At 41.7% G+C, this 27946-nt stretch overlaps 2 protein-coding genes across 5 annotated transcripts in view; one reads left to right on the top strand and one right to left on the bottom strand.

Annotated features, from left to right (window-relative positions):
- The first annotated feature begins 77 nt into the window (after positions 1 to 77).
- rtraf (RNA transcription, translation and transport factor) lies at positions 78 to 12574 on the top strand. Its single transcript, XM_061904671.1, has 8 exons — positions 78 to 235; positions 303 to 427; positions 5225 to 5324; positions 7747 to 7827; positions 7897 to 7985; positions 8065 to 8133; positions 12137 to 12185; positions 12269 to 12574. Exons 1-8 carry the CDS (start codon positions 175 to 177, stop codon positions 12421 to 12423), a joined length of 729 nt encoding a protein of 242 aa, XP_061760655.1. The 5' UTR covers positions 78 to 174; the 3' UTR covers positions 12424 to 12574.
- Positions 12565 to 27946, bottom strand: part of nid2a (nidogen 2a (osteonidogen)) — a 161392-nt gene continuing 146010 nt past the window's right edge. For all 4 annotated transcript variants that reach the window (XM_061904667.1, XM_061904670.1, XM_061904669.1 and 1 more), the window contains 9 exons: positions 26272 to 26401; positions 26099 to 26199; positions 25029 to 25201; positions 24825 to 24954; positions 21906 to 22077; positions 18394 to 18551; positions 18208 to 18331; positions 18027 to 18139; positions 12565 to 13039 (listed from right to left, as the gene is read on the bottom strand). In XM_061904667.1, coding sequence (XP_061760651.1) covers positions 18028 to 18139; positions 18208 to 18331; positions 18394 to 18551; positions 21906 to 22077; positions 24825 to 24954; positions 25029 to 25201; positions 26099 to 26199; positions 26272 to 26401 — 1100 coding nt within the window. In that variant the 3' untranslated portion in view covers positions 12565 to 13039; position 18027. The remainder of the gene's footprint in view (positions 13040 to 18026; positions 18140 to 18207; positions 18332 to 18393; positions 18552 to 21905; positions 22078 to 24824; positions 24955 to 25028; positions 25202 to 26098; positions 26200 to 26271; positions 26402 to 27946) is intronic.

Raw genomic sequence — 27946 nt, 5'->3', positions numbered from 1 at the left:
CTAGATAGATATAATATGGCGATGGTAAAGAGTGAAATTATAAAAACGGAATCTACGAAAAAAAAAACGTGTATATCCTGCGCATGCGTCCTTCCATAACTTGTCACCGGAAGTCGCTCCTCGCAAACGTGCGGATGGTTTAGTGTGGAAGGGAAGGAGACATCAAACGCAGACATGTTTCGACGAAAACTGACGGCATTAGATTATCACAACCCCGGTGAATTTGACTGCAAGGGTAAGACAATTCCCTAAACGTCGTGTAGTTGTTGAAGCGAACACATAGCACCTGTATGTGTCCACAGATGAGAGCCAGTTCAGGAACTGCATCGTGTGGTTGGAGGACCAGAAGATCCGACATTACCCAATTGAAGACCGAGGAAATCTCAGAAACATACCCGGCTCCGACTGGCCAGCAGCTTACAACCAAGTGAGACACAAACTAATTACACTTTTGCATACAAGTCATTCCGATAAAACTAAATTGGTTACTGGGGCCCTAGTATCAATCAATCAATCAATGTTTATTTATATAGCCCTAAATCACTAGTGTCTCAAAGGGCCGCACAAACCACAAGACAAACCTCGACGTCCTCGGTAGAGCCCACATAAGGGCAAGGAAAACTCACCCCAGTGGGACTTCGGTGACAGTGACAATATGAGAAACCTTGGAGAGGACCGCATATGTGGGCAACCCCCGCCCCCAGGGGATCGAAAGCAATGGATGTCGAGCGGGTCTTAAAGGCCTACTGAAATGAGATTTTCTTATTTAAACGGGGATAGCAGGTCCATTCTATGTGTCATACTTGATCATTTTGCGATATTGCCATATTTTTGCTGAAAGGATTTAGTAGAGAACATCCACGATAAAGTTCGTAACTTTCGGTGCTAACAGAAAAGCCCTGCGTTTACCGGAAGTCGCAGACGATGACATCACATGTTGATGGCTCCTCACATCCTCATTGTTTTTAATGGGAGCCTCCAATAAAAAGAGCTATTCGGACTGAGAAAACAACAATTTCCCCATTATTTGAGCGAGGATGGAAGATTCGTGTTTATGGATATTGACAGCGACGGACTAGGAAAAAAAAAAAGACGGATTCCGATGTTTTTAGAGACATTTACTAGGATAATTCTGGGAAATCCCTTATCTTTCTATTGTGTTTCTAGTGTTTTAGTGAGATTAAATAGTACCTGATAGTCAGAGGTGTGTGTCCATGGGTGTCTTGTTGCCAGTGTCTCAGGGAAGTCGACGGCAGCTTTATGGGCGGCGCAAGCTCAGCTGATCTCCGGTAAGAAGCGACATTTTACCACGATTTTCTCACCGAAACCTGCTGGTTGACATTCAGTCGGGATCTATGGTCGCTGTGATCCATAGTAAAGTTTTACCTTTGGGAATTTTAAACAAGGAATCACCGTGTGTTTGTGTGGCTAAAGGCTAAAGCTTCCCAACTCCACCTTTCTACTTAGACTTCTCCATTATTAATTGAACAAATTGCAAAAGATTCAGCTACACAGATGTTCAAAATACTGTGTAATTATGCGGTTAAAGCAGACAACTTTTAGCTGTGTGTGTGCAGCGCTCATATTTCCTAACAGCCCGTGACGTCACGCGTATACGTCATCATTACGGGAAATTTAAAATTGCAATTTAGTCTGATAGTTTATACATCAATGATGAAATTTTAACATTGCAACACATGCCAATACGGCCTTTTTAGTTTACTCAATTGCAATTTTAAATTTGTCGCAGAGTTTCTTGTTGAAAACGTCGCGGAATGATGACGCGTGCGCGTGACGTCCCGGGTTGCAGGGGACATATTAGCGCAGCACCATTTGCAGCTAAAAGTCGTCTCTTTTCATCGCATAGTTACACAGTATTTTGGACATCTGTGTTGCTGAATCTCTTGCAATTTGTTCAATTAATAATGGAGAAGTCAAAGTAGAAAGATGGAGGTGGGAAGTTTTAGCCTTTAGCCACACAAACACAGCCGATGTTTCCTTGTTTAAAATTCCCTGAGGTGAAGCTTTACTATGAGAGCGGTCAAGCGAACATGGTTCCCGACCAATTGTCAACCGGCAGGTTTTGGTAAGAAAATTGCGCCGTCCATGCAGCTGCCGTCGACTTCCCTCAGACACTGGCGTTAAGACACCCGTGGACACACCCCTTCGACTATCAGGTACTATTTAATCTCACTAAAACACTAGCAACACAACAGGCAGATAAGGGATTTCCCAGAATTATCTTAGTAAATGTGTCTAAAAACATCTGAATCCGTCCCAATTCAATCGCCCTTTTTTTTAACTTTATTTTTTTTAAACATTTTTTTCTAGTCCTTCGCTATCAATATCATCATCCACAAATCTTTCATTCTCGCTCAAATTAATGGGGAAATTGTCGTTTTCTCGGTCTGAATAGCTCTTGCTGCTTAAGGCTCCCATTATAAACAATGTGAGGACGTGAGGCGCCCTCACCCTTGTGACGTCATCGTCTGCGACTTCCGGTAAAGGCAAGGCTTTTTTATCAGCACCAAAAGTTGCGAACTTTATCGTGGATGTTCTCTACTAAATCCTTTCAGCAAAAATATGGCAATATCGCGAAATGATCAAGTATGACACATAATGGACCTGCTATCCCCGTTTAAGTAAGAAAATCTATTTTCAGTAGGCCTTTAACATGATACTGTGAAAGTTCAATCCATAGTGGAGCCAACACAACCGTGAGAGTCCAGTCCAAAGTGGATCCAACACAGTAGCGAGAGTCCTGTCCAAAGTGGAGGCGGATCAGTAGCGCAGAGACGTCCCCAGTCGATACACAGGCGAGCGGTCTATCTTGGGTCCCCACTCTGGGCGAGCGGTCCATCATGGGTCCCGACTCTGGACATTCATGGCCACCGAACCGGATCCCCTCCACAAGGGAGAGTGGGACAGAGGAGAAAAAGAAAAGAAACGGCAGATCAACTGGTCTAAAAAGGGGGTCTATTTAAAGTCTAGAGTATACAAATTAGTTTTAAGGTGAGCCTTAAATGCTTATGCTGAGGTGGCATCTCGAACTGTTACCGGGAGGGCATTCCAGAGTACTGGAGCCTGAACGGAAAACGCTCTATAGCCCGCAGACTTTTTTTGGGCTCTTGGAATCACTAATAAGCCGGAGTCCTTTGAATGCAGATTTCTTGCCGCGACATATGGTACAATACAATCAGCAAGATAGGATGGAGCTAGACCGTGTAGTATTTTATACGTAAGTAGTAAAACCTTAAAGTCACATCTTAAGTGCACAGGAAGCCAGTGCAGGTGAGCCAGTACAGGCGTAATATGATCAAACTTTATTGTTCTTGTCAAAAGTTTAGCAGCCACATTTTGTACCAACTGTAATCTTTTAATGCTAGACATGGGGAGACCCGAAAATAATATGTTACAGTAATCGAGAGGAGACGTAACAAACGCATGGATAAAGATCTCGGCGTCACTAGTGGACACAATGGAGCGAATTTTAGCGATATTACGGAGATGAAAGAATGCCGTTTTAGTAACATTCTTAATGTGTGACTCAAAGGAGAGAGTTGGGTCGAAGATAATACCCAGATTCTTTACCGAGTCACCTTGTTTAATTATTTGGTTGTCGAATGTTAAAGTTGTATCAGCCAGCAAAACTACTTTCAATACAATAACAAAATGTCACATTTGGCAGCGATGTGATGTGCAAATGTACGAGATTCTCAGCTGCTTCATGCAGTCAATCACTGACGTCACATGTTTTTTGTGTACAAGCAGGGTGGCAAACATGTCAGGCGAGAATTTGGTGAGCGAAACATTACGAAGCAGAATGTTTCTGTTTACATAAAACACGTGTCAGTCCTCTTGATGCCAAACGCCTCCATTTTGCTGTCATTCACCTTGTCAACTTCATCCATTTCCTACCGCTTGTCCCTTTCGGGGTCATGGGGGTTCGCTGCAGCCTATCTTTGCTGCATTCGGGTGGAAAGTGGGGTTAGGGCTGGGCGATATGGTCCTTTTTTAATATCTCAAGATTTTTAGGCCATATAGCGATACACAATATATATCCCGATATTTTGCCATGGCCTTGAATTAACACTTGATGCATATAATCACACCAGTATGATGATTCTGTGTCTTTATTAAAACATTCTTGTTCATACTGCATTAATATAATTTTAAGACCAAATTAACTGCTGATGTAAAAATACATAATGATATTGCGTGTATATCCTTTTCAAATGCAATGAACTTGTATTTGATGTATATTTTAATATTGTAATTGGAATGTAAACGTTTAAATCTCTTTGTTAAAATATGTTGACTGGGTGAGGGGCCCTCAGATATACACAAGCAAAGCAAACAAAATGGCTAAATAAGGTATTGACAAGCAAAATTGCTCTTCAATATTCAACATGTTGGCAGAGGGAGAGAATACATCGCCAAAGACATGCTGCCATTTAATACTTTCTGAAACTAGCATTTCTAAAAGTGCTGCAAACATTCGACAGGTATTTGTCATGCCACGTGGTTCATCCTTCGGAATCCGCCAGACGAACATTACTTAACTGACAATCAAGCTCGGACCTTTTTAAATACTTCACTATAAGCATATGTATTAACAGGACATATGCAAAGCAAAAAACAAAAGCTAAAGTCTGGCGGATTCTGGAGGATGAACCACGTGGCATGACAAATACCTGTCAAATGTTTGCAGCACTTTTAGAAATGCTAGTTTACAAAAGTATTACATGGCAGCATGTCTTTGGCGATGTATTTACCACACTTTGTGAGCACATACAATTTTGCGTTGTTTTATTCACACTCACCTTGTACATTGAATGCCTCAGTGAGCGTGGATTGTTGGGTGATTGTGTTTAAAGTGGGCGCACAAGTTTGTTGTATTCGAGCACATTCGGCAAACAACCTCCTCTGTGTTGATAGGCTCATATTGTTCCAAAGATTCAAGCTCAATTATTTATACACTTGTGCACTGACATTTGGTTTTGTGATCATTTTGTCCATGTTCGTTATTACATGCGGGGATTGGGTACCCCATTTAGCTACAATAAAGAGTAAATTAAATACCCTTCAATTATTGGACTTTTAGAATAGTTTTCATGAGTGTTTGGATAGAGCTTTAAATGAAAGTATTTTGCAACAAATGTCACTTTGACTGAACAGTTGGTGTTAAATATTATATTTATTGCATGTGTGTACTTGTGTGCAGTACCTGCAGGACTTGAACTGTCCTTTTGGAGCGACTGAGAGAGCAGAGGCTGTGGACTGGTTGCTGGGCCTGGCTGTTCGATATGAATATGGAGACAATGGTAAGACAAGCAGTATTAATTGGATGTGTAAGACAAAGCAAAGGCATCATAATTAATTTTTCTGCAAGTAGTACATATATATTGGAGTACATTAACGACGCCATAGCACAAATAATTATTTTTCACTTCTACACTTCTAAGCCCTTGTCAAAATAAAAACAATTCCAGTGCATATAAAGGTCTACAACTAACAACCATTTTGATAGTTGACTAGTCATTGACTATCTTAAAAATAAACTACTAATTGGATTATTAAGCATATACCTATTAATTGCCTCTAATTAGGTCAATGGGTCTAAAATTCCGATTAAGTTATTTTTAGGCACGTCCTAACAGTGATACATATTTAATTTTGAAATATTTATACGCTAACTATGCTGCTCATTAGTCTCTAACAAAAGTTACTCTATTCAAATTGTGTCCATTTAAGAAGCAAGCACAGACAAATTGGTGATAAGTTTTTTTTTAATAAGGCAAAAAATACAAAACGACACCAAAGCTATCCAGCTTCCTCAAAAAGGAAATGTATTTTGTTATGACAATATGTTAAGGTCAAAATATCAAAACCATGACACCTGTGAAGTGAAAAACATTTCAGGTGACTACCTCTTGAAACTCATTGAGAATGCCAAGAGTGTGCAGAGCAGTTATCAGAGCAAAGAATGGCTATTTTGAAGACACTAGAATATAAAATATGTTTTCAGTTATTTCACGTTTTTTTGTTCATTCATAGTTTTGATGCCTTCAGTGACAATCTACAATGTAAATAGTCATGAAAGTAAAGAAAACGTGGTGAATGAGAAGATGTTTCCAAACATTTGGCGTGCACTGTATGTATGTAGACAAAGTTCAGTTGGCAGACCCTTGATTAAAAAAATAGTTGCATATATTTTTCACGCTAGTCTGTCTCTGTTGCTAGCTAGCTGGCTAACAATCCTACCGAAGAAAGTCGCAAATCACATCTCCCAGATATCCAACATGCCTCCACTTTAAATGTTTCCTCATCACAGACGTACTGCCGTGAAAAGCAAGTAATTTGTGTCTTTGACATGTTTAGTTTACACTTTCAGTGGTCAGAGCCATTTTTCTTTTCCTGTTGCTCGGCAGTCATCAGTCGCGCTGACATGTGCATGTTCGCTTCTGTCCGGAAAAACAAGAGCAATGATGTCGCCAATCATTATTATAAAATTACATTTATTGGCAATACATTTCTTCATAATTTTTGTCGACAATTGATGCTTTTTAATTGGAAAATGAGGCGCCTCCCAGAGACGCATAGAGGTTGAGGCAAGAGCGTCCTTTCAGATTTGAATGCGTGTGGAATGCAGGACGCTAGGGGTGTGGGAAAAAATTGATTCATATACAAATCAAATCGAATACGTTGTGCGATTCAGAATCGGTTCTCATTTTTAAAAAAATCTGTTTTTTATTTTTTATTTATTTATTTTTATTTTTATTTTTTTATCATTTCAACAAACCACTACACAGCAATACCGAAACAATGCAATCCAATTCCAAAACCAATCCTAACCCAGCAACACTCAAAACTGCAATATACAGAGCAATTGAGGAGACACAAACCAAAGGTAGTGAAACAAAAATTAATATCAACAACAGTATCAATATTAGCTATAATTTCAGCATAGCAGTGATTAAAAATCCCTCTTTGACATTATCATTAGACATTTATAAAAATAAAAATAAATAACGATAGTGTCACAGTGACTTAGACTTGCATCGCATCTAATAAGCTTGACAACACACTGTGTCCAATATTTTCACAAAGATAAAATAAGTCATATTTTTGGTTTGTTTAATAGTTAAAACAAATTTTACATTATTGCAATCAGTTGAAAAAACATTGTCCTTTACAATTATAAAAGCTTTTTTAAAAAAAATCTACTACTCTGCTTGCATGTCAGCAGACTGGGGTAGATCCTGCTGAAATCCTATGTATTGAATGAATAGAGAATCGTTTTGAATCGGAAAAATATTGTTTTTGAATCGGGAATCGAATTGAAAAAATCGATATTTTATCGAATCGTGACCCCCAAGAATCGATATTGAATCGAATCGTGGGACACCCAAAGATTCACAGCCCTACAGGATGCGTACCTAAAAACATCACTGCTCTTATAATTACATTGGCACACATTCGTGTCGATCTGACACCACTTATTTAAAAAAGAACATTTAAAAAAAAATGACTTGACCTCCAATTACATGTACTCTAAATGATACTTTGGCGTCGTTTAGAACAAGCGTCTGACATTGTATCAACATTTATAGGTCAAAAAAAGAGGTAAAGTCTCCTAGCCTCATTAACATTTCCTCAACACGGCTATAAATGGAAGTGCAGCCACCGAACCAAGTTTTGGTGTATATTTTATGAGCAATGACAATAGATCACCTCTCCTCCTAGTGGACAAGTACCAGAACTGTCCAACACTGGAAGGCCCCGCCAACGGCAAAGCGGCGTCAGACCCTCTTGTCAACCTGGACAGTACGCATCACAAATCAGGAAAGTTCTTTTGTCTTTCTTCCACACCAATCATGTGTTTGCATTATTCAGCTGACTCGCCAGATTTTAAAGCCGGCGTCATGGCCCTGGCCAACATTCTCAAGATACAGCGACATGACGACTACCTGGTGATGCTCAAAGTTAGTGCCTGCACCTCTTTACCTAATTTAATGCTGCACACAACTTTATCTTTAATGGAGTTTTCACCTTACCTGCAAGGCCATTCGCATCCTCATCCAGGAGAGACTTTCCCCAGAAGCCATCGCTAAAGCCAGCCAGAGCAAAGAGGTAAACACATTGCAGCCTTTTTTCACCTCGCCTTCTCAGGAATGAACAATTGTTAGATTTTGTGTTCTTGTTAGTCAGGTTCCACACATTTTTTGTCTCCAGTTTACAATTGTATTATTATTAGGGCTGTCAGAATTATGTTAAAACGGCTTAATCCATCATCATGTTTAATTTATTGTAACCTGGTTATTGCAACCTTGGTAACTGCGTATCAGATCAGAGTATCGTATTTGCGAGGTCTTAAAATGCCATAAAGGGGAACTGCACTTTTTTGGAATTTCGCCTATAATTCACAATTCTATGAGAGACAAGAACACGTCTTTTAATTTTTATTTTATGCGTTCTAACTCGTAAATCAAATTTGGCTTACAATCGAGCCAATGGGAGCCATGACATTGTGTCTATTGCATTTTTGCCAACCATAAAACCCAACAAATAACAATCCAAAAAACGCTAACAATACTGCATTACATTTGAATATTGAATGTTAATTAAGTATTAGCGATATCTTATAAGCACTAATGTTAAATGCTTATTTTAAGATGCACATTGATCAGAGAGAGACTACTTCATTATGACGCTCTATTGACATAAGTTGGTGAGCTGCTTTTTCGCCTTGGAGCTTTGGAAAGTTAACTTTAGAATACAACTCATGCCTCTCACCTGGATAGTATAATTATGTGGATATTAACTGAGAAGTTGGTACACTTTGACAGCCAACTTAGACACAGAAATAGCAAAAAAAAAAAAAAGGCGCTTTGTTTCACCCCCATCTCGGTATTATAAGTCATTCATCTGAACGAGAATATATAAACATCCTGTGAGTCGGCATCCCAGTTACAGCAGACAGTGAGTAATGTTTTATTATGCTTGTTGGCTCTCATGATGTCTGCAGTCAGTAATAATCAGTGATGTTGTTGAAACAAAAAGTGTCTGGCCCTGTGGGGGGTTAGCTAACAAGCTCATGAGTGATTAAGCGTTTTGATGTATTTTTAAGAACACCAATACAATAGACAATAAACATAAGTAACTTTAAAATAAAAAAACAGATTAATTCATGTTTTGTATAGGACAGGGGTCGGCAACCTTTAAATGATAAATGGGTTGTACTTGTATAGCGCTTTTCTACCTTCAAGTTACTCAAAGCGCTTTGACACTACTTCCACATTTACCCATTCACACACACATTCACACACTGATGGAGGGAGCTGCCATGCAAGGCGCTAACCAGCACCCATCAGGAGCAAGGGTGAAGTGTCTTGCTCAGGACACAACGGACGTGACGACGTTGGTACTAGGTGGGGATTGAACTAGGGACCCTCGGGTTTTGCACGGCCGCCACGCCGTGCCCAAAGAACCATTTTGTCCCGTTTCACAAAATAAAGATAAACAATGGGAGCCACAAAACTCTTTTGAAATTTAAAATGAAAAAAATAACAATGCATACAGAGTTTATTTTTCTTTTTTTGCTTTGTGCTATGTATTAACCAGGGGTCTCAGGCTTGCAGCCCGCACCTTAATATGAAAATTGAATGTTAGTGCGGCCCGCGACTTTTAATTTAATGCCGTTTGACACTATCACACTTGCCAACCCTCCCAAACTGTCCGGGACACTCCCGAATTTCAGAGTAACTATTCTCGCGAATGTCTGCTGATTTTTGCCCTTCAACATCAATGCGGACGTGCTATTAAGGCGCTGCCTTTGCCGCCCTCTATTATATGTACAATTATCTGGCACAATCCAGCCACGAGTCGTATATGGCTTCCATAGACACACTTAGACGACTGTAACGCATACTTGTTCAACAGCATTACAGGTTACACTGAGAGTTGTGGTATAAACAACTTTAACACACTTACTAAATTGCGCCACACTGTGAACCCACACCAAACAAGAATGACAAACACATTTCTGGAGAACATCCTCACTGTAACACAACATAAACACAACAGAACAAATACCCAGAATCCCATGCACCCCTAACTCTTCTGGGCTACTATATACACCCCCGCTAGCACCAAACCCCCCCACCTCCCTCCGTGCGTCGGTTGAGGTGGGGGGGTTTGGGCGGGACGCCTCTATTTTTTTTTATTTACTAGCAAGCTGGTCTCGCTTTGCTAAACATTTTTAATTCTAAGAGACCAAACTCAAATAGAATTTGAAAATCCAAGAAAATCGTTTGAAGACTTGGTCTTCACTTGTTTAAATACATTCATTTATTTTTTTACTTTGCTTCTTATAACTTTCAGAAAGACAATTTTAGAGAAAAAATACAACCTCAAAAAATGATTATAGGATTTTTAAACACATATACCTTGTGAACGTGAGTGTGAATGTTGTCTGTCTATCTGTGTTGGCCCTGCGATGAAGTGGCGACTTGTCCAGGGTATACCCTGCCTTCCGCCCGATTGTAGCTGAGATAGGCGCCAGCGCCCCCCGCGACCCCGAAAGGGAATAAGCGGTAGAAAATGGATGGATGGATGGAAATTCCTTCCTCTTCTTTCCTGACAATTTAAATCAATGTTGAAGTAATTTTTATTTATTGTTTTATTGTAAAGAATAATAAATACATTTTAATTTAATTCTTCATTTTAGCTTCTGTTTTTTCGACGAGGAATATTTGTGAAATATTACTTCAAACTTATGATTAAAATTCCCCAAAAATATTCTGGCAAATCTAGAAAATCTGTAGAATCAAATTTAAATCTTTCTTCAAAGTCTTGAATTTCTTTTAACATTTTTGTTATAGGAATAATGATTTGTCTTTGTTAGAAATATAGCTTGGTCCAATTTGTTATATATTCTAACAAAGTGCAGATTGGATTTTAAAATATTTAAAACATGTCATCAAAATTATAAAATGTATCTTAATCAGGAAAAATTAGTACTGATGTTCCATAAATTATTTTTTAAATTTTTTCAAAAAGATTCGAATTAGCTAGTTTTTCTCCATTTTTTTCGGTTGAATTTTGAATTTTAAAGAGTCGAAATTGAAGATAAATTTCAAAATAAAATTTTTATTTTCTTCCTGTTTTCTCTTTTAAACTGTTCAATCGTTTTTTTCATCATTTATTCTCTACAAAAAACCTTCTGTAAAAGGAAAAGAGCAGACAGAAATACCCATTTTTTATTTATATATAGATTTATTTATTAAAGGTAAATTGAGCAAATTGGCTATTTCTGGGAATAAGCGGTAGAAATGGATGGATGGATGGATGGCTATTTCTGGCAATTTATTTGTGTATCAAACTGGTAGCCCTTCGCATTAATCAGTACCCAAGAAGTAGCTCTTGGTTTCAAAAAGGTTGGTGACCCCTGATCCAGACCCCGGAAATGCCTCTAGGTCACTTGATCACAACCCAGCAATTGGTGTAAAACAATCAATTTATTAATGAGCAGATGTTTGGTTGCAGAGGGATATAAAGGAAGGTAAGCCAACAGTGCCACCTAGTGCCCAAATGATGCAAAGACTACCATTATGACTGAAACTCCCAACACAGACTCAACGTTTTATTCTGGATGAACAATAATCATCTTTATTTGGTTGATGAAAACATGTTTTTTGTAACGTACACATTATTTGTGTACATGGCACACACGCCTCACCTGGCTTTGAGGATGAATCTTTATATTAACTATTGTTTAATACATTTCTTTATTCATTACCTGTTTTACACTAAAATATAACATTTTTTTTTCTACTTTGATTTTACTTTTGTGTGATTTTAAGCCCAGTTATTAATGTACTACGTGAAAAAAAAGTGTGCTCCTCTAACATTAAGTTGTACTGGGGGGTAAAAAAGAAACCAAAGCAAGAAAGCGCTTTCAAAATGAACGTGTACCTAAAAACTAAGGCAAAGTACGTAACAAACTGTGATGATGCACTCTGTGTTAGCTCCATGTTGAATTACATGCAAGACATCACAAGGTCTTGAAAGTCTGTAATATGTGTATAAATAAGTCTACATAATAAATGATGTAAGTGGATGTGTTTCTGTTCAGGGAGTCCCAGTGGCTTTAGACCAACACATCTTGGGTTTTGATACAGGAGGTGAGTTTTTGCCATGTTTTCCCTAAAACAAGCAGTTTTTGCGTGCATAGAAACAAAAGACGTGATTCACGATCTCCTCACAGACGCCACCTTGAATGAAGCGGCTCAGATCTTGCGTCTGCTGCACATCGAGGAGCTGCGGGAACTTCAGACAAAAATCAACGAAGCTATCGTCGCGGTCCAGGCCGTCATCGCTGACCCAAAAACGGACCACAGGCTGGGCAAAGTCGGCAGATGAAGCCCACGAGAAGGTTGTGGTGGACTGAAGTTGTTTTCTTGCGTATGTGCAATAACGTTTTCACTCACAAAGCGACAGTCTTGACAAATATCCCAATAACTGCTCAGTCGTTTGGTAAAATTGAAAATAAAACGAGTCAAGTAGCAAATCACATTTTATTGTTATAAATATCACATCTTGTTATAATGAGATAAGCTTTGTGGTACATAGAAAAAAACATGTTAACCAGCTGCTGTAATCTTGACAGCCTTAGTAATCTGATTACATTCCTCAGTTTGGATCGGTGCTTCTTGTCTTCACGTGAGGCTAAAATGGCATACTTGTCTAACCTGTAATAACATTTTAAATGTGGTCATTTCTAGTTTAAACTATTTCTTCACAACACAAATGTGATCTATTTTTTGGCTTTGAGAAAAAATACAGTAGAAAGATTGTTAAAATGAGGTATAAAACAAATGTACAGAACTTTTAATGCGGGGTTATATCTTGATGCTTCACAAGAATCCATGTTGTTCCTTCTGCAGCTTTCTTTTCCTCCTTATGTCCGCCACTCGGAACGATCCCAGAATTTTAGCACCAAAGGACCGCACTGCTGCTACTCTGCTGTTAGCCCTTCCTGTGACACACATCACACTTTCAGGACCTCATGCATCAACACTTGGATCAGGCTGGTCAGTCCTCATTTCCACTTCCCATCCTAAAAGCATCCTAATGACAAAGATGTCACCAAACTAAAGTGTGGGTGTGATGAGTAACATCTGTCAGCGTGTGAGCACATACTCCACACACGTGAGTCTCTTGTTATTACAGCTTGCGTCGCTTTGACAATGAGCTCCACCAAGGTGCTACTTTGGGGATCATCCTGTGTTTAGTCTCCCACTTTGTTCCTCACATGTTTTAGGTGACGACAAGAGCATCGGCACATCAAACACACATTTCATTATTGCAAGTCACACGCCAGTGATGTTTTCTTACCGGCAAAAGGAGGAGAAAACACATCAAAAGTCTTTGGTCGTAGACCTGCACAAGACTAATCTCCCGTCCAAAGGCAAAACCCAGTAACTCAATTTTGGTCAAAACTGAGCTGATAATAATTTTAGAGTTCCTAGGTGATATGCTTTACATTAGTGTATGCGATATTGTAATTTGTTCCGTAAGTAACCTGTTACGCGCATGGCAGGACCTAGCAACTACCACATAACCGCGTCGATACAACAGAAAAACCTAGTATCTCAAGGGACCAATCGGAGCTTCTTCTTCAGTCGCCTTATTGTCTTTAATGAGACATTTGCACGAATGGGGGCCGACGGTCAACCTAATTATGCGATATTATGGCACGAGGGGATATTTGGAAGATTGGCCCAGGACGTTGCAAGCACCTTCATTAAGTGTATTGTTCTTGATTCTTCCCCTTGCATACTCTTTTGGGCAGATAACTGTGGAGGTCGAAATAAAAACTGGACGCTGTACAAGGCTCTTGCCCAATGTGCAAACGCAGAACGGGGCCCACCCGAGATTGTGATAAAATATCTGGAGAAAGGGCACACGTTCATGAGAGCAGATTCAATCCATGGCTCAATCTGCAAGAAAATGAAAGCTCCAGAAAACATCTATACGTTTGATGACTTTGTAAATCTTTGTAAGACAGCATCAAGATAGATTGGTTTTCCTTTGTTTTATAAAAATCAGCTAGAAGTGAGTTACTAGGTTTTGCCTTTGGACGGGAGTAATGGACTAATACACTTTTGAAAACCAACAACTGACTGATTCACATGACACGCCAAGGATAATGGGATGTGATGTCACATGACAAATTAAATGGAGGTTTGGTTGCAGATAAATGTTGATAATGAATGCATCATCGTCATCACTACTGTCAAACATAGAGGTTGCAAACATTGTTTTGTAATCTTTCTCGGACCAAAATCCCTCCATATTTTTTTTGCAACGCTGCTGACAAACTACAAACCCTAAAACTAATGAAGTTGGCACGTTGTGTAAATGGTAAATAAAAACAGAATACATCCATCCATTTTCTACCACTTATTCCCTTTCGGGGTCACGGGGAGCGCTGGCGCCTATCTCAGCTACAATCAGGCGGAAGACGGCGTACACCCTGGACAAGTCGCGACCTTATCACAGGGCCAACACAGATAGACAGACAACATTCACACTCACATTCACACATTAGGGCCAATTTAGTGTTGCCAATCAACCTATCCCCAGGTGCATGTCTTTGGAAGTGGGAGGAAGCCGGAGTACCCGGAGGGAACCCAGGCATTCACGGGGAGAACATGCAAACTCCACACAGAAAGATCCCGAGCCTGGGATTGAACCCAGAACTGCAGGACCTTCGTATTGTGAGGCAGACGCACTAACCCCTCTTCCACCGTGAAGCCCAAACAGAATAAAATGATTTACAAATCTTTTTCAATCTATATTCAATTGAGTAGACTGCAAAGACAAGATACTTAACGTTTGACCTGGAAAACTTTGTTTATATGTTTCAAAAAAGCTGGCACAAGTGGCAAAAAAGACAAAGTTGAGGAATGCTCATCAAACACTTATTTTGGAAAATCCCACAGTTGAACAGGCTAATTAGGGACATGATTGGGTATAAAAGCAGCTTCCATGAAATGCTCAGTCGTTTCTCAGTTCCAACATTAAATAACTTGTCTTTGCAGTCTATTTAATTGAATATAAGTTAAAAGGGATTTGCAAATCATTGTATTCTGTTATTATTTACCATTTACACAATGTGCCAACTTCACTGGTTTTGGGGTTTGTACAATAAACTACAAGTACACTACTACAACTACTATTAATTTGATAGTTTTGATTTATTTGAGTAATGGGACAAAACACATAACCGCAATGCGTATTTTCGGAAAAATAATTTAAATATGTTCTTATAATTTTGCTTGCCATAACCAATACTCTTGTTTCTCATGAATGCACGACAACATAGAAGTTGCACAATAATTTAGCATTAATAAAAGATAAAAAAATAAAAATGCCAATGTCCATTATTAGTTGCCACTCAGGTACACACATCGCACTCGTGCGCTTTATTGCAGCGGCCATATAGAAACTATGTCCATGTATTTAAAGTTTTGGGTACTTAATGAGGAGCAGTTTTAAAAATGTTTAGTTATGCTCATTGAACAACTAATCAACACAATTTAAATCAAAACTGTTTCGTAATTTAATTTATTCAAGTGTTGCCGTTGTACAAATTCTACAACTACAGAAAACATCTGATCTCTATTAGCTCATCCATCCATCCATTTTTTACTGCTTGTCCCTTTCGGGGTCACAGGGCGCTTTGCTAATACCAAGAACTAAGTCACCTTTTGTACAAAACCCAAAACCAGTGAAGTTGGCACATTGTGTAAATGGTAAATAAAAACAGAATACAATGATTTGCAAATCCTTTTCAACTTATATTCAATTAAATAGACTGCAAAGACAAGATATTTCATGTTCCAACTTAGACACTTAATTTTTTTTTGCAAATAATTATTAACTTAGAATGTAACCGTAGCAACACATTGCAAAAAAGTTGACACGGGCATTTTTACCACTGTGTTACATGGCCTTTCCTCAAGTCAGAGTTACAACGTTTGGGAACCGAGGAGACCAATTTTTGAAGCTTTTCAGGTGGAATTCTTTCCCATTCTGTGGTCTGGTGAACACTACGTCCACAGTTTCCAAAAGCAATTTAAAATGTGGACTCGTCAGACCACAGAACACTTTTCCACTTTGCATCAGTCAATCTTAGATGTGTTCCTGTTGAGCATGAAGTTTGTGTAGCAAACATTTGGAAAGTAGCAGGAAGAAGATGAGTGAAGCCGGCAGCGTTTCTGGGTGTTGTTGATAAATGGCTTTTGCTTTGTATAGTAGAGTTTTAACTTGCACTCACAGATGTAGCGACAAACTGAAGTTACAGACAATGATTTTCTGAAGTGTTCCTGAGCCCATGTGGTGATATCCTTTACACACTGACGTCGCTTTTTGATGCAGTACTACCTGTAGGATCGAAAGTCATGGGCATTCAATGTTGGTTTTCAGTCTTGCTGCTTACATGTAGTGATTTTTCAAGGTTCTCGGAATATTTTGATAATATTACAGACCGTTGTGAAAACCCTAAATTCCTTGCAAATAGCTTGTTGAGAAATGTTGTTCTTAATTTGCTCACGCATTTGTTTACAAAGTGGTGACCCACTTTGTCACCGATTCTGTTCATAACTTTTATGGACAGAATTTCTAGGCGCAGTCAAGGCATTGAGGGGTTCCGGTTTGGTGACCGCAGGATTAGGTCTCTGCTTTTTGCAGATGTGACCGGGATCTTCAGCTCTCACTGGATCAGTTTGCAGCCGAGTGTGAAGCGACCGGAATGAGAATCAGCACCTCCAAGTCCGAGTCCATGGTTCTCGCCCGGAAAAGGGTGGAGTGCCATCTCCGGGTTGGGGAGGAGACCCTGCCCCAAGTGGAGGAGTTCAAGTACCTAGGAGTCTTGTTCACGAGTGAGGGAAGAGTGGATCGTGAGATCGACAGGCGGATCGGTGCGGCGTCTTCAGTAATGCGGACGTTGTACCGATCCGTTGTGGTGAAGAAAGAGCTGAGCCGGAAGGCAAAGCTCTCAATTTACCGGTCGATCTACGTTCCCATCCTCACCTATGGTCATGAGCTTTGGGTCATGACCGAAAGGACAAGATCACGGGTACAAGCGGCCGAAATGAGTTTCCTCTGTCGGGTGGCGGGGCTCTCCCTTAGAGATAGGGTGAGAAGCTCTGCCATCCGGGAGGAACTCAACGTAAAGCCGCTGCTCCTTCACATTGAGAGGAGCCAGATGAGGTGGTTCGGGCATCTGGTCAGGATGCCACCCGAACGCCTCCCTAGGGAGGTGTTTAGGGCACGTCCAACCGGTAGGAGGCCACGGGGAAGACCCAGGACACGTTGGGAAGACTATGTCTCCCGGCTGGCCTGGGAACGCCTCGGGATCCCCCGGGAAGAGCTAGACGAAGTGGCTGGGGAAAAGGAAGTCTGGGTTTCCCTGCTTAGGCTGTTGCCCCCGTGACCCGACCTCAGATAGGCGGAGGAAGATGGATGGATGGATGGATGGATAGTGGTGACCCTCGCCCCATCCTTATTTGTGAATGACTTGAGCATTTCATGGAAGCTGCTTTTATTCCCAATCATGGCACCCACCTGTTCCCAATTAGCCTGATCACCTGTGGGATGTCCCAAATAAGTGTTTGATGAGCATTCCTCAACATTCTCGGTCTTTTTTCCACTTGTGCCAGCTTTTTTTGAAACATTGCAGGCATCAAATTCCAATTGAGCTAATATTTGAAAAAAATAAAGTTTTCCAGTTCGAACGTTAAATATCTTGTCTTTGCAGTCTATTCAGTTGAATATAAGGTTGGAAAATATTTGTAAATCCTTATATTCTGTTTTTATTTATGATTTACACAACGTGCCAACTTATCTGCTTTTGGGTTTTGTATAATGGAATCAAATACTTATTTACCTTAATGAAAGAGAAACCTAATTCATTTATAATTGACTGTATAGTACTTTCAGAACCGACATGAGCTCACCTTATAGACAGTGGGACGTTGCTATGGCGATCCCGTAGAGGTGAGACCGCTGATCTGGCAGGTATTCATCTGTGAGTTTACCGCCGTCTTTGCTGAGAGCGATCACGCCGTCCCTGCCGGGGCACGTTGAGCATGAAGTTTGCGTAGCAAAAATTTGGAAAGCAGCAGGAAGAAGACCAACCTTCTCCAGTCGGTGTAGTAGAAGTGGTTGTGGTGGTAAACCATACTGAAAGGGTAGTTGACACTGGGGTGGATCACTCTTCTCCCTGAGCCGTCAGGGAATATGCACTCCAGCTGCTTGGTACCTGACAACACCATCAGACGTTCAGTCTCACTTCAGTGTCCCGCCAATCGATATCTCGTTCACCTGCATCGGCCCAGCAGATTTGTCTTGAAGACGAGTCGAAGGTCAAGGCGTTAGGCAGACCGATCCCGTCGGTCACAACCACCCGGCGGTTCTGGCCGTCCACTGACGAGCTCTCGATCTTGGGAGCCTCTCGGTTCCAGTCGGTCCAGTATAGAGAACTGCAGGGAAGCACAGGGTGATGGTGGTCACATGACCTTTGGAACACAAGAGTGCAGGTGCACACACACGCTAATAATAACTCATTTTATTTACAGTGGGGCAAGAAAGTATTTAGTCAGCCACCGATTGTGCAAGTTCTCCCACTTAAAATGATGACAGAGGTCTGTAATTTTCATCATAGGTACACTTCAACTGTGAGAGACAGAATGTGAAAAAAAAAATCCAGGAATTCACATTGTAGGAGTTTTAAAGAATTTATTTGTAAATTACGGTGGAAAATAAGTATTTGGTCAACCATTCAAAGCTCTCACTGATGGAGGTTTTGGCTACATGACCCCATTCATTCTTTCCTTAACACGGATCAATCGTCCTGTCCCCTTAGCAGAAAAACAGCCCCAAAGCATGATGTTTCCACCCCCATGCTTCACAGTAGGTGTGGTGTTCTTGGGATTTAACTCAGTATTCTTCCTCCTCCAAACATGATGAGTTAGGTTTATATATAAAGGGGGCGCAATTCAATTTCCTACACACACTTATTACATATGTTGGCCAGAGGGGAAGCACTTTTCCATCCATCCATTTTCTACCGCTTATTCCCTTTCGGGGTCGCGGGGGGCGCTGGCGCCTATCTCAGCTACAATCGGGCGGAAGGCGGGGTACACCCTGGACAAGTCGCCACCTCATCGCAGGGCCAACACAGATAGACAGACAACATTCACACTCACATTCACACACTAGGGACCATTTAGTGTTGCCAATCAACTTATCCCCAGGTGCATGTCTTTGGAAGTGGGAGGAAGCCAGAGTACCCGGAGGGAACCCACGCATTCACGGGGAGAACATGCAAACTCCACACAGAAAGATCCCGAGCCTGGATTTGAACCCAGGACTGCAGGACCTTCGTATTGTGAGGCAGACGCACTAACCCCTCTGCCACCATGAAGCCGGGGAGCACTTTTAAAACTGACAAACAGTCAATTTTAACATGCCTCCTTTTTTGGATCACCCTAACTTTCATAGATTTCACCACCAGGGGTGCAAATGAGACATTTTCTTTTACATGCTATGGTTTTCCATATTGGGACCATGATTTCTGTCCTAACTTGTTCACCGGTCCTCATATGGATGGTACTTTTCCTTGTTGATGTCTCAAGAAGGGTCGGAATACAAGAACACACACTCTTTATAGTAGTTAATCAGTTTGAAAATCAAGGTGCTCGTGCACATACTTGTTTGCCTCATTTCATTTCAGTGTGTGTAGGCATGACAGGCGCAGACTACAAAAAACAAACATAAGTGTAGCCATGTGAAGCCATAATTTAACTTGGGGTAACACACACGTACGTGCATACAGTTGGCCTCGCCTCAAAAATGTACATAAAGTTTTAAGTTTTGGCTCACAGCTGTTGTGTTTAATGACGGATTCAGCCCACAATGCACTGCAGTTGAGTTTCTAAACCCCACACACAGTTGCTGGTGACATGTGATTAGTTGCAATGATGTAAAGCAGATGTTATTCTTTAGCGCTGACTGATGATGGCCTTGTGTTCTCACTTGGTGTGTGTGTGTGTGTGAATGTGCGGGTGTGTGTTCATGAGCCTTGGCAGCTGTCACGGAGCGAGTACGAGAATGTCTTAGAGATAGCCAACACATGTTGCTGAATGCACAGTGATTGTATGTGAGAACACGTCTGGACCTCAGCATATTGTACAAATCTAATATATTTATTATCAATTATAGTAAAAATGGGACCTTGGTTGTCGTTATTACTGTACAAACCCCGTTTCCATATGAGTTGGGAAATTGTGTTAGTTGTAAATATAAACGGAGTACAATTATTTGCAAATCCTTTTCAACCCATATTCAGTTGAATGCACTACAAAGACAATATATTTGTTTTTCAATCTCATAAACGTTTTTTTTTGTTGCAAATAATTAGAATTTCATGGCTGCAACACGTGCCAAAGTAGTTGGGAAAGGGCATGTTCACCATTGTGTTACATCACCTTTTCTTTTAACAACACTCAATAAACAGAGTTGTTTACAAAAAGTAATACAACCACATGCTTGTGTGAGTCAAATTTACAACAAAAAACTCAACACTGTTCTAACTCCGCAACTTTAAGCACTTAAGTGCAGTCTTGATGCAGTAACTTATTTACCAGGCAATCTGAGCATGTCAGGTTTGTTTAAAGTGGGGAACTGCAATTAGCACAAGACAATTCATGACTGGACTCCAAAAAACTACATAGGACAGCCGGTAAACGCAATACTACATTTGATTGTTTGGCTAAACTGGGTGTACACACTGAGTATAAATCCTCCTTAAAACGAAATAGTGTATGTACTATGGGTGTAACGGTACGTGTATTTGTATTGAATCGTTTCGGTACAAGGGTTTCGGTTCGGTACGAGGGTGTATTGAACGAGTTTGCAAACCAGTCTTAACAAGCTGTTCTGCTTTCTGCCTCTGTCTGAGCAGTGAACATCCAGCATTGTCCCGCCCAGATAACCATCTGATTGGTTACATACAAAGCCAATCAGCAGTGCGTATTCAGAGCGATGTAACAGCCAATCAGCAGGGCGTATTCAGAAAGCATGGAGTCAGTGCTCCGGCGTCGAGATGAGCAGGTATGTGCTTAGCAGGTGAGCAGCTGACATCGTACACTCCCCAAATTATAAAAAGCACGTCCCAGTCACAACTATTACAAACATCACTATGAGCCTGTTGACCTTCTAGAAACTTAAACTGCAGCTTAGCTCTCTCATAGTTCTGGGTTGAGGTGAAGGCTAATAAGCTTTTAGCGTTAGGTTAGCTCATTTTGCTGTGTGTGTGTGTGTGTGTGTGTGTGTGTGTGTGTGTGCGCGCGTGCATAATAAAAGTCAACTACAGGCTTCCCAAATGCTGTTATAAATTAAGCATGATGAGTTGACTTGAAACTGTTTAATGTTGCACTTTTTATATGTAGAAGAAAGGTTTTGTCATTTTATTTAATCAAAGCAACAACTTGAGGCAGTTTAATGTGGATTAACGTGGGTAGAATTATTATAGTGTTCCCAATGTTAAAAGGATAAAGCCATTGTTTACAAATTTGGTAAATAAATAACCCAAAAATGTATATTTTGTTGTTTTCTTACTGTACCAAAAATGAACCGAACCGTGACCTCTAAACCGAGGTACGTACCGAACCAAAATGTTTGTGTACTGTTACACCCCTAGTATGTACACATGTTTGGTTAATATGTTCGCCTAACACTGAATCATACTAAGACCAGGGTGTATGAAAACCAAGGCATCATTGCATATTCTTAGATATTCCACCAGGAGGCGAAAGCAGCGGAATGAACTTTACCCAGTGGACGAGACCACGATGATGGCCCTGGGGTTGACAAGTTGGGTGTCAAAAAGCGTCCTCCTATCGCTGCCGTCCAGGTTGGACCTTTCGATCAGGTCGGGGTTAGAATCCACCCAGAACATCAGCCTTCGCTTTACATCCACAGCCAAACCTTCTGGACTGACCAGATCTACAAGGAGCAGATCATTGAAAACAGCATTGACATGATGGGTGTGAGATGTCTGCATTAGAGCTAGGTCAGCATCTTGCACATGTGTGTGTGTAAGCTAACTATATAATCAAGAGTTTCATTTTTACCTCGATGATAAGGTATGTTTACTTTAAAATTTAAAAGAACAGTGAACCTTTAAAAAGTTTAAGATTTGTCATGTTTTGTGGCTCTTGACTATTTTTCATTAGTTTAAGAGGGGGAACAAATGGCTCTTTTCTTAGTAAAGATTCCTGACCACTGTTGTGAAATGTTTTGATAGTTATTAGACAACCATGTTTTTACTTTACCCATCCATCCATTTTCTTCCACTTATCTGAGAACGGGTCACAGGGGCAGCAGCCTAAGCAAAGAAGCGCAGCCAATTCGTCCAGCTCCTCCCAGGGGATCCCGAGGCATTGCCAGGCCAGCCGGGAGACATAAGTTCCCTGTGTCTTCCTACTGATCAGATGTGCTCTAAACACTTTGCATCCTAACCAGAAGCCCAAACCACCTCATCTGGCTTCTCTCGATGTGGAGGAGCAGCGGTTTTACTTTGAGCTCCTCGCGGCTGACATAGCTTCTCACCTTATCTCTAAGGGAGAGCGCCGCCACCCAAATGAGGAAACTAATTTCGGCAGCTTGTACCCGTGATCTTGTCCTTTCGGTCAAAACCCAAAGCTCATGACCATAGGTGAGGATGGGGAGCGTAGATCAACCGGTCAAATGAGTGCTTAGCTTTCAGGATCAGCTCCTTCTTCACCACATCGGATCGACGCAGGGTCTACATCACTGCGAAAGCCGCACCACATGTCAATCTCATGATCCACTCTTCCTTTTCTTGGAGCAAAATCTTCTCCCCAACCCGGAGATGGCAATCTACCCTTTTCCGGACAAGAGCCACAGACTCGGACTTGGGGGTGCTGATTCTCATCCCAGTCGCTTCACACTCTGTTGCGAACCGTTCCGGTGAGAGTTGAAGATCCTGGCCAGATGAAGCCAACAGGACCACATCATCTGCAAAAAGCAGGGACCTAATACTACAGTCACCAAACTGGAGCCTCTGAATGCCCTGACTGCACTTAGAAATTCTGGCCATAAAATTTATTAACAGAAAGGGTGACATAGAGCACCCCTGGCGGAGTCCAACTCTCCATGCTCTGACACGGGGACCGGATCGCCACAATGAGATCAGGTCCAATACCCCATACTCTCTGAGTACTCTCCACAAGAATTCTAGAGGGACATGGTTGAATGCCTTCTCCAAGTCTACAAAGGACATGTACACTGGTCGGGCAAACTCCCATGCAGCTTCAGGGACCCTGCCGAGAGTTTAGAGCATGTCCACAGTTCCACGACCAGGATGAAAACCACTCTGCTCCTCCCGTATAAGAGGTTTAAATACCTAACATAGCCTCCTCTACATTACACCTGTGTAGACCATACCGGGAAGCTTGAAGAGTTTGATCCCACAATAGTTGGAACACACACCATCCGGTTCGCCTTCTTAAAGAGAGGACCCACCACCCCGGTCTGCCAATCCAGAGGCATCTCCCCCGATGTCCACGCAATGCTGCAGAGTCATGTCAACCAAGACAGCCCCACAACATCTAGAACCTTAAGGAACTCCGGGCAGATCTCATTCACCCCCGGGGCATTGCCACTAGGGAGCTTTTTAACCTCAGCCCCAGAAATAGGAGAGCCCACCACAGATTCCCCGGCTCTGGTACTTTACTGTTACCTAGACTCAATGTCCAGCGCCTCCCTCGGGACATGTTCTAAGTACTTCTGGAGATGGGAATTGAAACTCTCTAACTGGAGACTGTTAGATGTTCCCAACAGACCCTCACAATGCCTGTGGGCCGGCCAGGTCTGACCGGCATCCTCCCTCACAATCAGAGCCAACTCAATACTTGGTGGTGATCTGTTGACGTCACAGCCCTTTTTCTTCCCCTGAGTGCCCAAAACATTAGACCTCAAATCCGATAACACAACTACAAAGTCGATCATCAAACTGCGGCCTTGGGTGTCCTGGTACCAAGTGCACATATGGACACCCTTATGTTTGAACATGGTGTTTGTTATGGACATTATGTGACAAGCATAAACGTCCGATAACAAAACACCACTCGGGGTTCAGATCCCGGAGGCCGTTTTTCCCAATCACGCCTCTCTGAGTTTTACTTTCGTTGTCAATGTGAGCATTGAAGCCACCCAGCACAACAAGGCAATCACCTGAGGGGATCCACAAAGAGCAGGTATTCTGAGCAGCTGTTTGGTGCGTAAGCACACACAACAGTCAGGAACCATCCCAACACCTGGAGGCGAAGGGAAACTACCCTCTTGTCTACTAAGTTGAACTCTAATGTATAGGCTTTGAGCCAGGGGGCAACAGCAACAATTGCTACCGCAGCCAGTCTCCTGTCAATGCTTGCACTGCCAGAGAGGAAGAGAGTGCAGCCCCTCTCAAGGGGACTGGTTCCAGAGCCCCTTGCTCTGTGTCGAAGTGAGTCCAATTAGATCGAACCGAAACTTCTCCACCTCGCGCACCAGCTCAGGCGCCTTCCCCCCCAGGGATCAGAGTTACAATCACACATAATTTAGAAAAAGCTGATTTAAAGCCAAGTCAAGCAAAATTTCATATTTTATTTCTGAGCATCTAAACGCATAAGTGTGTGTGTGTGCGTGCGTGCGTGTGTGTCTGTGTGTGTGTTTGTGTGTGTGCTTACTTGAGTTGATGAGTATCTCTGGCTCAGCTCCTGGCGATAAAGCTGCTCTATTAATGGAGCGTGCAGACAAATCCGTCCAATATACTTTGTTCTCCTTGCAGTCGTAGGATAAACCGACCACGATGGATCCCTGCACACACACACATGCGTGATCATGGCAATGGTTTATAAATCAGTTCAGGAATAACACAAATATGTTCTTACATGTAGGGTCAGTAGTGTTTTGGAGCGGCTTGCATCCAGTCTGGTCCCGTTGAGGGGCAGTGCTCCTATCTTCTGCCCCTGAGCGTAGAGCAATGTGACAGCCGCGTTAGGGGGTGGAGTCACATCTGGGCGGGGGTAAGGACGCACAGTGGGTGGGGCCACTGAGGGAAGGCCTGCAGGAAAAAGTCGGTAGAAGAAACGTTGGTTGGCGATTGTAGAGTCGTGTTAGGCATACTTGCCAACCTTGAGACCTCCGATTTTCGGAGGTGGGGAGTGGGGGGGGCGTGGTCGGAGGTGGGGCGGAGGCGTGGTTGGGACGAGGGGCGTGGTTAAGAGGGGAGTATAATTCACCAACTCGAGTATTTCATATATATATAAATATATACATATATGGATGAAATACTTGACTTTCAGTGAATTCTAGCAATATATTTATTTTATTATATATATAAATAAAATAAAAAGTTGAATTTCAGACGGCACCTATCAAATACACAGTAATAAAAACAGTTGTTCTACTAACTTTGCTGTGCTTGCTGGTTACTAAAATAAAAACAACACTTACCTTTCACTATTTGAGTAACCTTTGTTCTGCCATTTGCGTAATGGCGAGAGTCACTTGCCGTCAGGTGCGCAACACCACATAAATCATTGGCCAATCAAAAAGTAACCCCATAACGCTATTGTCAACATTCGCCAGGAGATGGCGACAGACAACATGGAATAACTATATTACAGACAGCGTCGCCATGGCTAAAACTTCTTCGTTCTTCTGCTTCGTCTCCTTGTGTGTGCAGTTTTTTATTAAAATCCGTAGATGTTGTAACGTGATTGGGCAGGCAAGCTGTTTATGCAGTGGGAAAGCGGGCGTGAAAACAGGATGTCCCCACTCAGGTCCGCATGGAGCTCGAGGGGGCGTGGCCTCCAGCTCCGCTGAATTTCGGGAGATTTTCGGGAGAAAATTTCTTCCGGGAGGTTTTCGGGAGATGCGCTGAATTTCGGGAGTCTCCCGGAAAATCCGGGAGGGTTGGCAAGTATGGTGTTAGGTGTAATGAGGATCCAAAACTCACATGCAGGTTTGACGGCCTCATGTGACCTGGTGCCAGGAACCTCTCGCCCATCCTGGTCCACACACCAGCAGTAGGTGGTCTCGCCATAGCACTGGACCGGACTGAAAGGTGGCAAGGATTAAACAGAGGCTTGCAAACAAAAGACCTTCAAGGAACAGATCTTAGTGAACTACCTAAAGTTTCCTTCAGGCTCACACTGGGGTAGGTATTGTTGCGGCTCTGGCTTCCCACCATAGTGCTCCATTAAGCTGGTCCTCCATCGCTCGCACACACTCTCGGGACGCTGGGTTGGAGACACGTGGACTGTCAGGGACACATGAGAAAACATTTTTTTAGAATCATCCTTTGGTCTTATTCTGTCCGAAGGGACAATGAAGGCCTCCAACAGGGGTGTCAAACTCGTTTTAGCTCAGGGGCCGCGTGGAGGAAAAGCTGTGCACACGCGGGCTGGACTTTAAAGGCCTACTGAAATGAGATTTTCTTATTTAAAAGGGGATAGCAGGTCCATTCTCTGAGTTATATTTGATCGTTTCGTGATATTGCTATATTTTTGCTGAAAGGATTTAGTAGAGAACATCCACGATAAAGTTCGCAACTTTTGGTCGCTATTAAAAAGCCTTGCCTGTACCGGAATCAGCAGACGATGTGTGCGTGACGTCACCGGTGTGAGGGCTCCTCACATCCTCACGTTGTTTATAATCATAGCCACCAGCAGCAAGAGCAATTCGGACCGAGAAAGCAACGATTTCCCCATTAATTTGAGCGAGGATGAAAGATTAATGGATGAGGAAAATTAGAGTGAAGCACAAAAAAAAGAAGAAAAAAAAAAAGGCGACGGCTCCAGGCAGCGGGAGAGTTTCAGATGTAATTAGACACATTTATTAGGATGATTCTGGAAAATCCCTTGTCTGCTTATTGTGTTAATAGTATTTTAGTGAGATTATAGTCATACCTGAAAGTTGGACGGCTGCAGTGAACGTCAGTGTCTCTGTGAGAAGCCGAGGAGCCAAGATCACAGCTGCCTTTCTGAGCTGCAGGATGAGGTCGCGTAATCCACTCAAGTCTCCGGTAAGAGCCGACTTAATATCACAATTTTCCCATCCAAAAACTTGCTGGTTGACGTAGAGAAACATGTTCGCTTGACCGCTCTGTGTTAAAGCTTCACAACAAACAAAGAAACACCGGCTGTGTTTCGGTGCTAAAGGCAGCTGCAATCCACCGCTTTCCACCAACAGCATTTTTATTTGACGTCTCCATTATTATTGAACAAATTGCAAAAGATTCAGCAACACAGATGTCCAAAGTACTGTGTAATTGCGCGATGAAAATAGACACATTTTAGCCGTAAGTGGTGCTGAGCTAAAATGTCCCCTCCAACCAATAACGTCAAAAAACACGCGTCATCATTCCGCGACGTTTTCAACAGGAAAATCCGCGGGAAATTTAAAATTGCAATTTAGTAAACTAAAAAGGCCGTATTGGCATGTGTTGCAATGTTAATATTTCATCATTGATATATAAACTATCAGTAGTAGTGGGTTTCAGTAGGCCTTTAAAAATCATGGCATTAAATCTAAAAAATAAAGACAATTTTAGATTTTCTTTGTCTTACTTTGCCCAAAAATAGATTCTGAAAATATTATAATACAAATATAGAAAAAAAATACTGGCAGCGGTAAAGAAGAAGAAAGTGAATGAATGTTTAGAACTGAATAAGTTTACATATGCATAAAAATGTGTTTTCTTTTATATTATTTTTGGGATGAATTAAGTAACGATTATGACAACCTTTTTCCAACACACAATAAAGAATGTGAGATATGACAAGGTTTCTTGCATACATTTATC

The sequence above is a fragment of the Nerophis ophidion genome, linkage group LG06 (genome assembly GCF_033978795.1).
Source record: "Nerophis ophidion isolate RoL-2023_Sa linkage group LG06, RoL_Noph_v1.0, whole genome shotgun sequence".
Classification (NCBI taxonomy): Eukaryota; Metazoa; Chordata; class Actinopteri; order Syngnathiformes; family Syngnathidae; genus Nerophis; species Nerophis ophidion.
This window is presented reverse-complemented; position numbering and strand designations above follow the sequence as displayed.

Coding starts and splice junctions, on each gene's coding strand:
- rtraf (XM_061904671.1), top strand. CDS start 175: ATGTTTCGACGAAAACTGACGGCATTAGATTATCACAACCCCGGTGAA. Junction 7,828..7,896: donor CCCTCTTGTCAACCTGGACA/GTACGCATCACA, acceptor TGCATTATTCAG/CTGACTCGCCAGATTTTAAA. Junction 12,186..12,268: donor CTTGGGTTTTGATACAGGAG/GTGAGTTTTTGC, acceptor ATCTCCTCACAG/ACGCCACCTTGAATGAAGCG.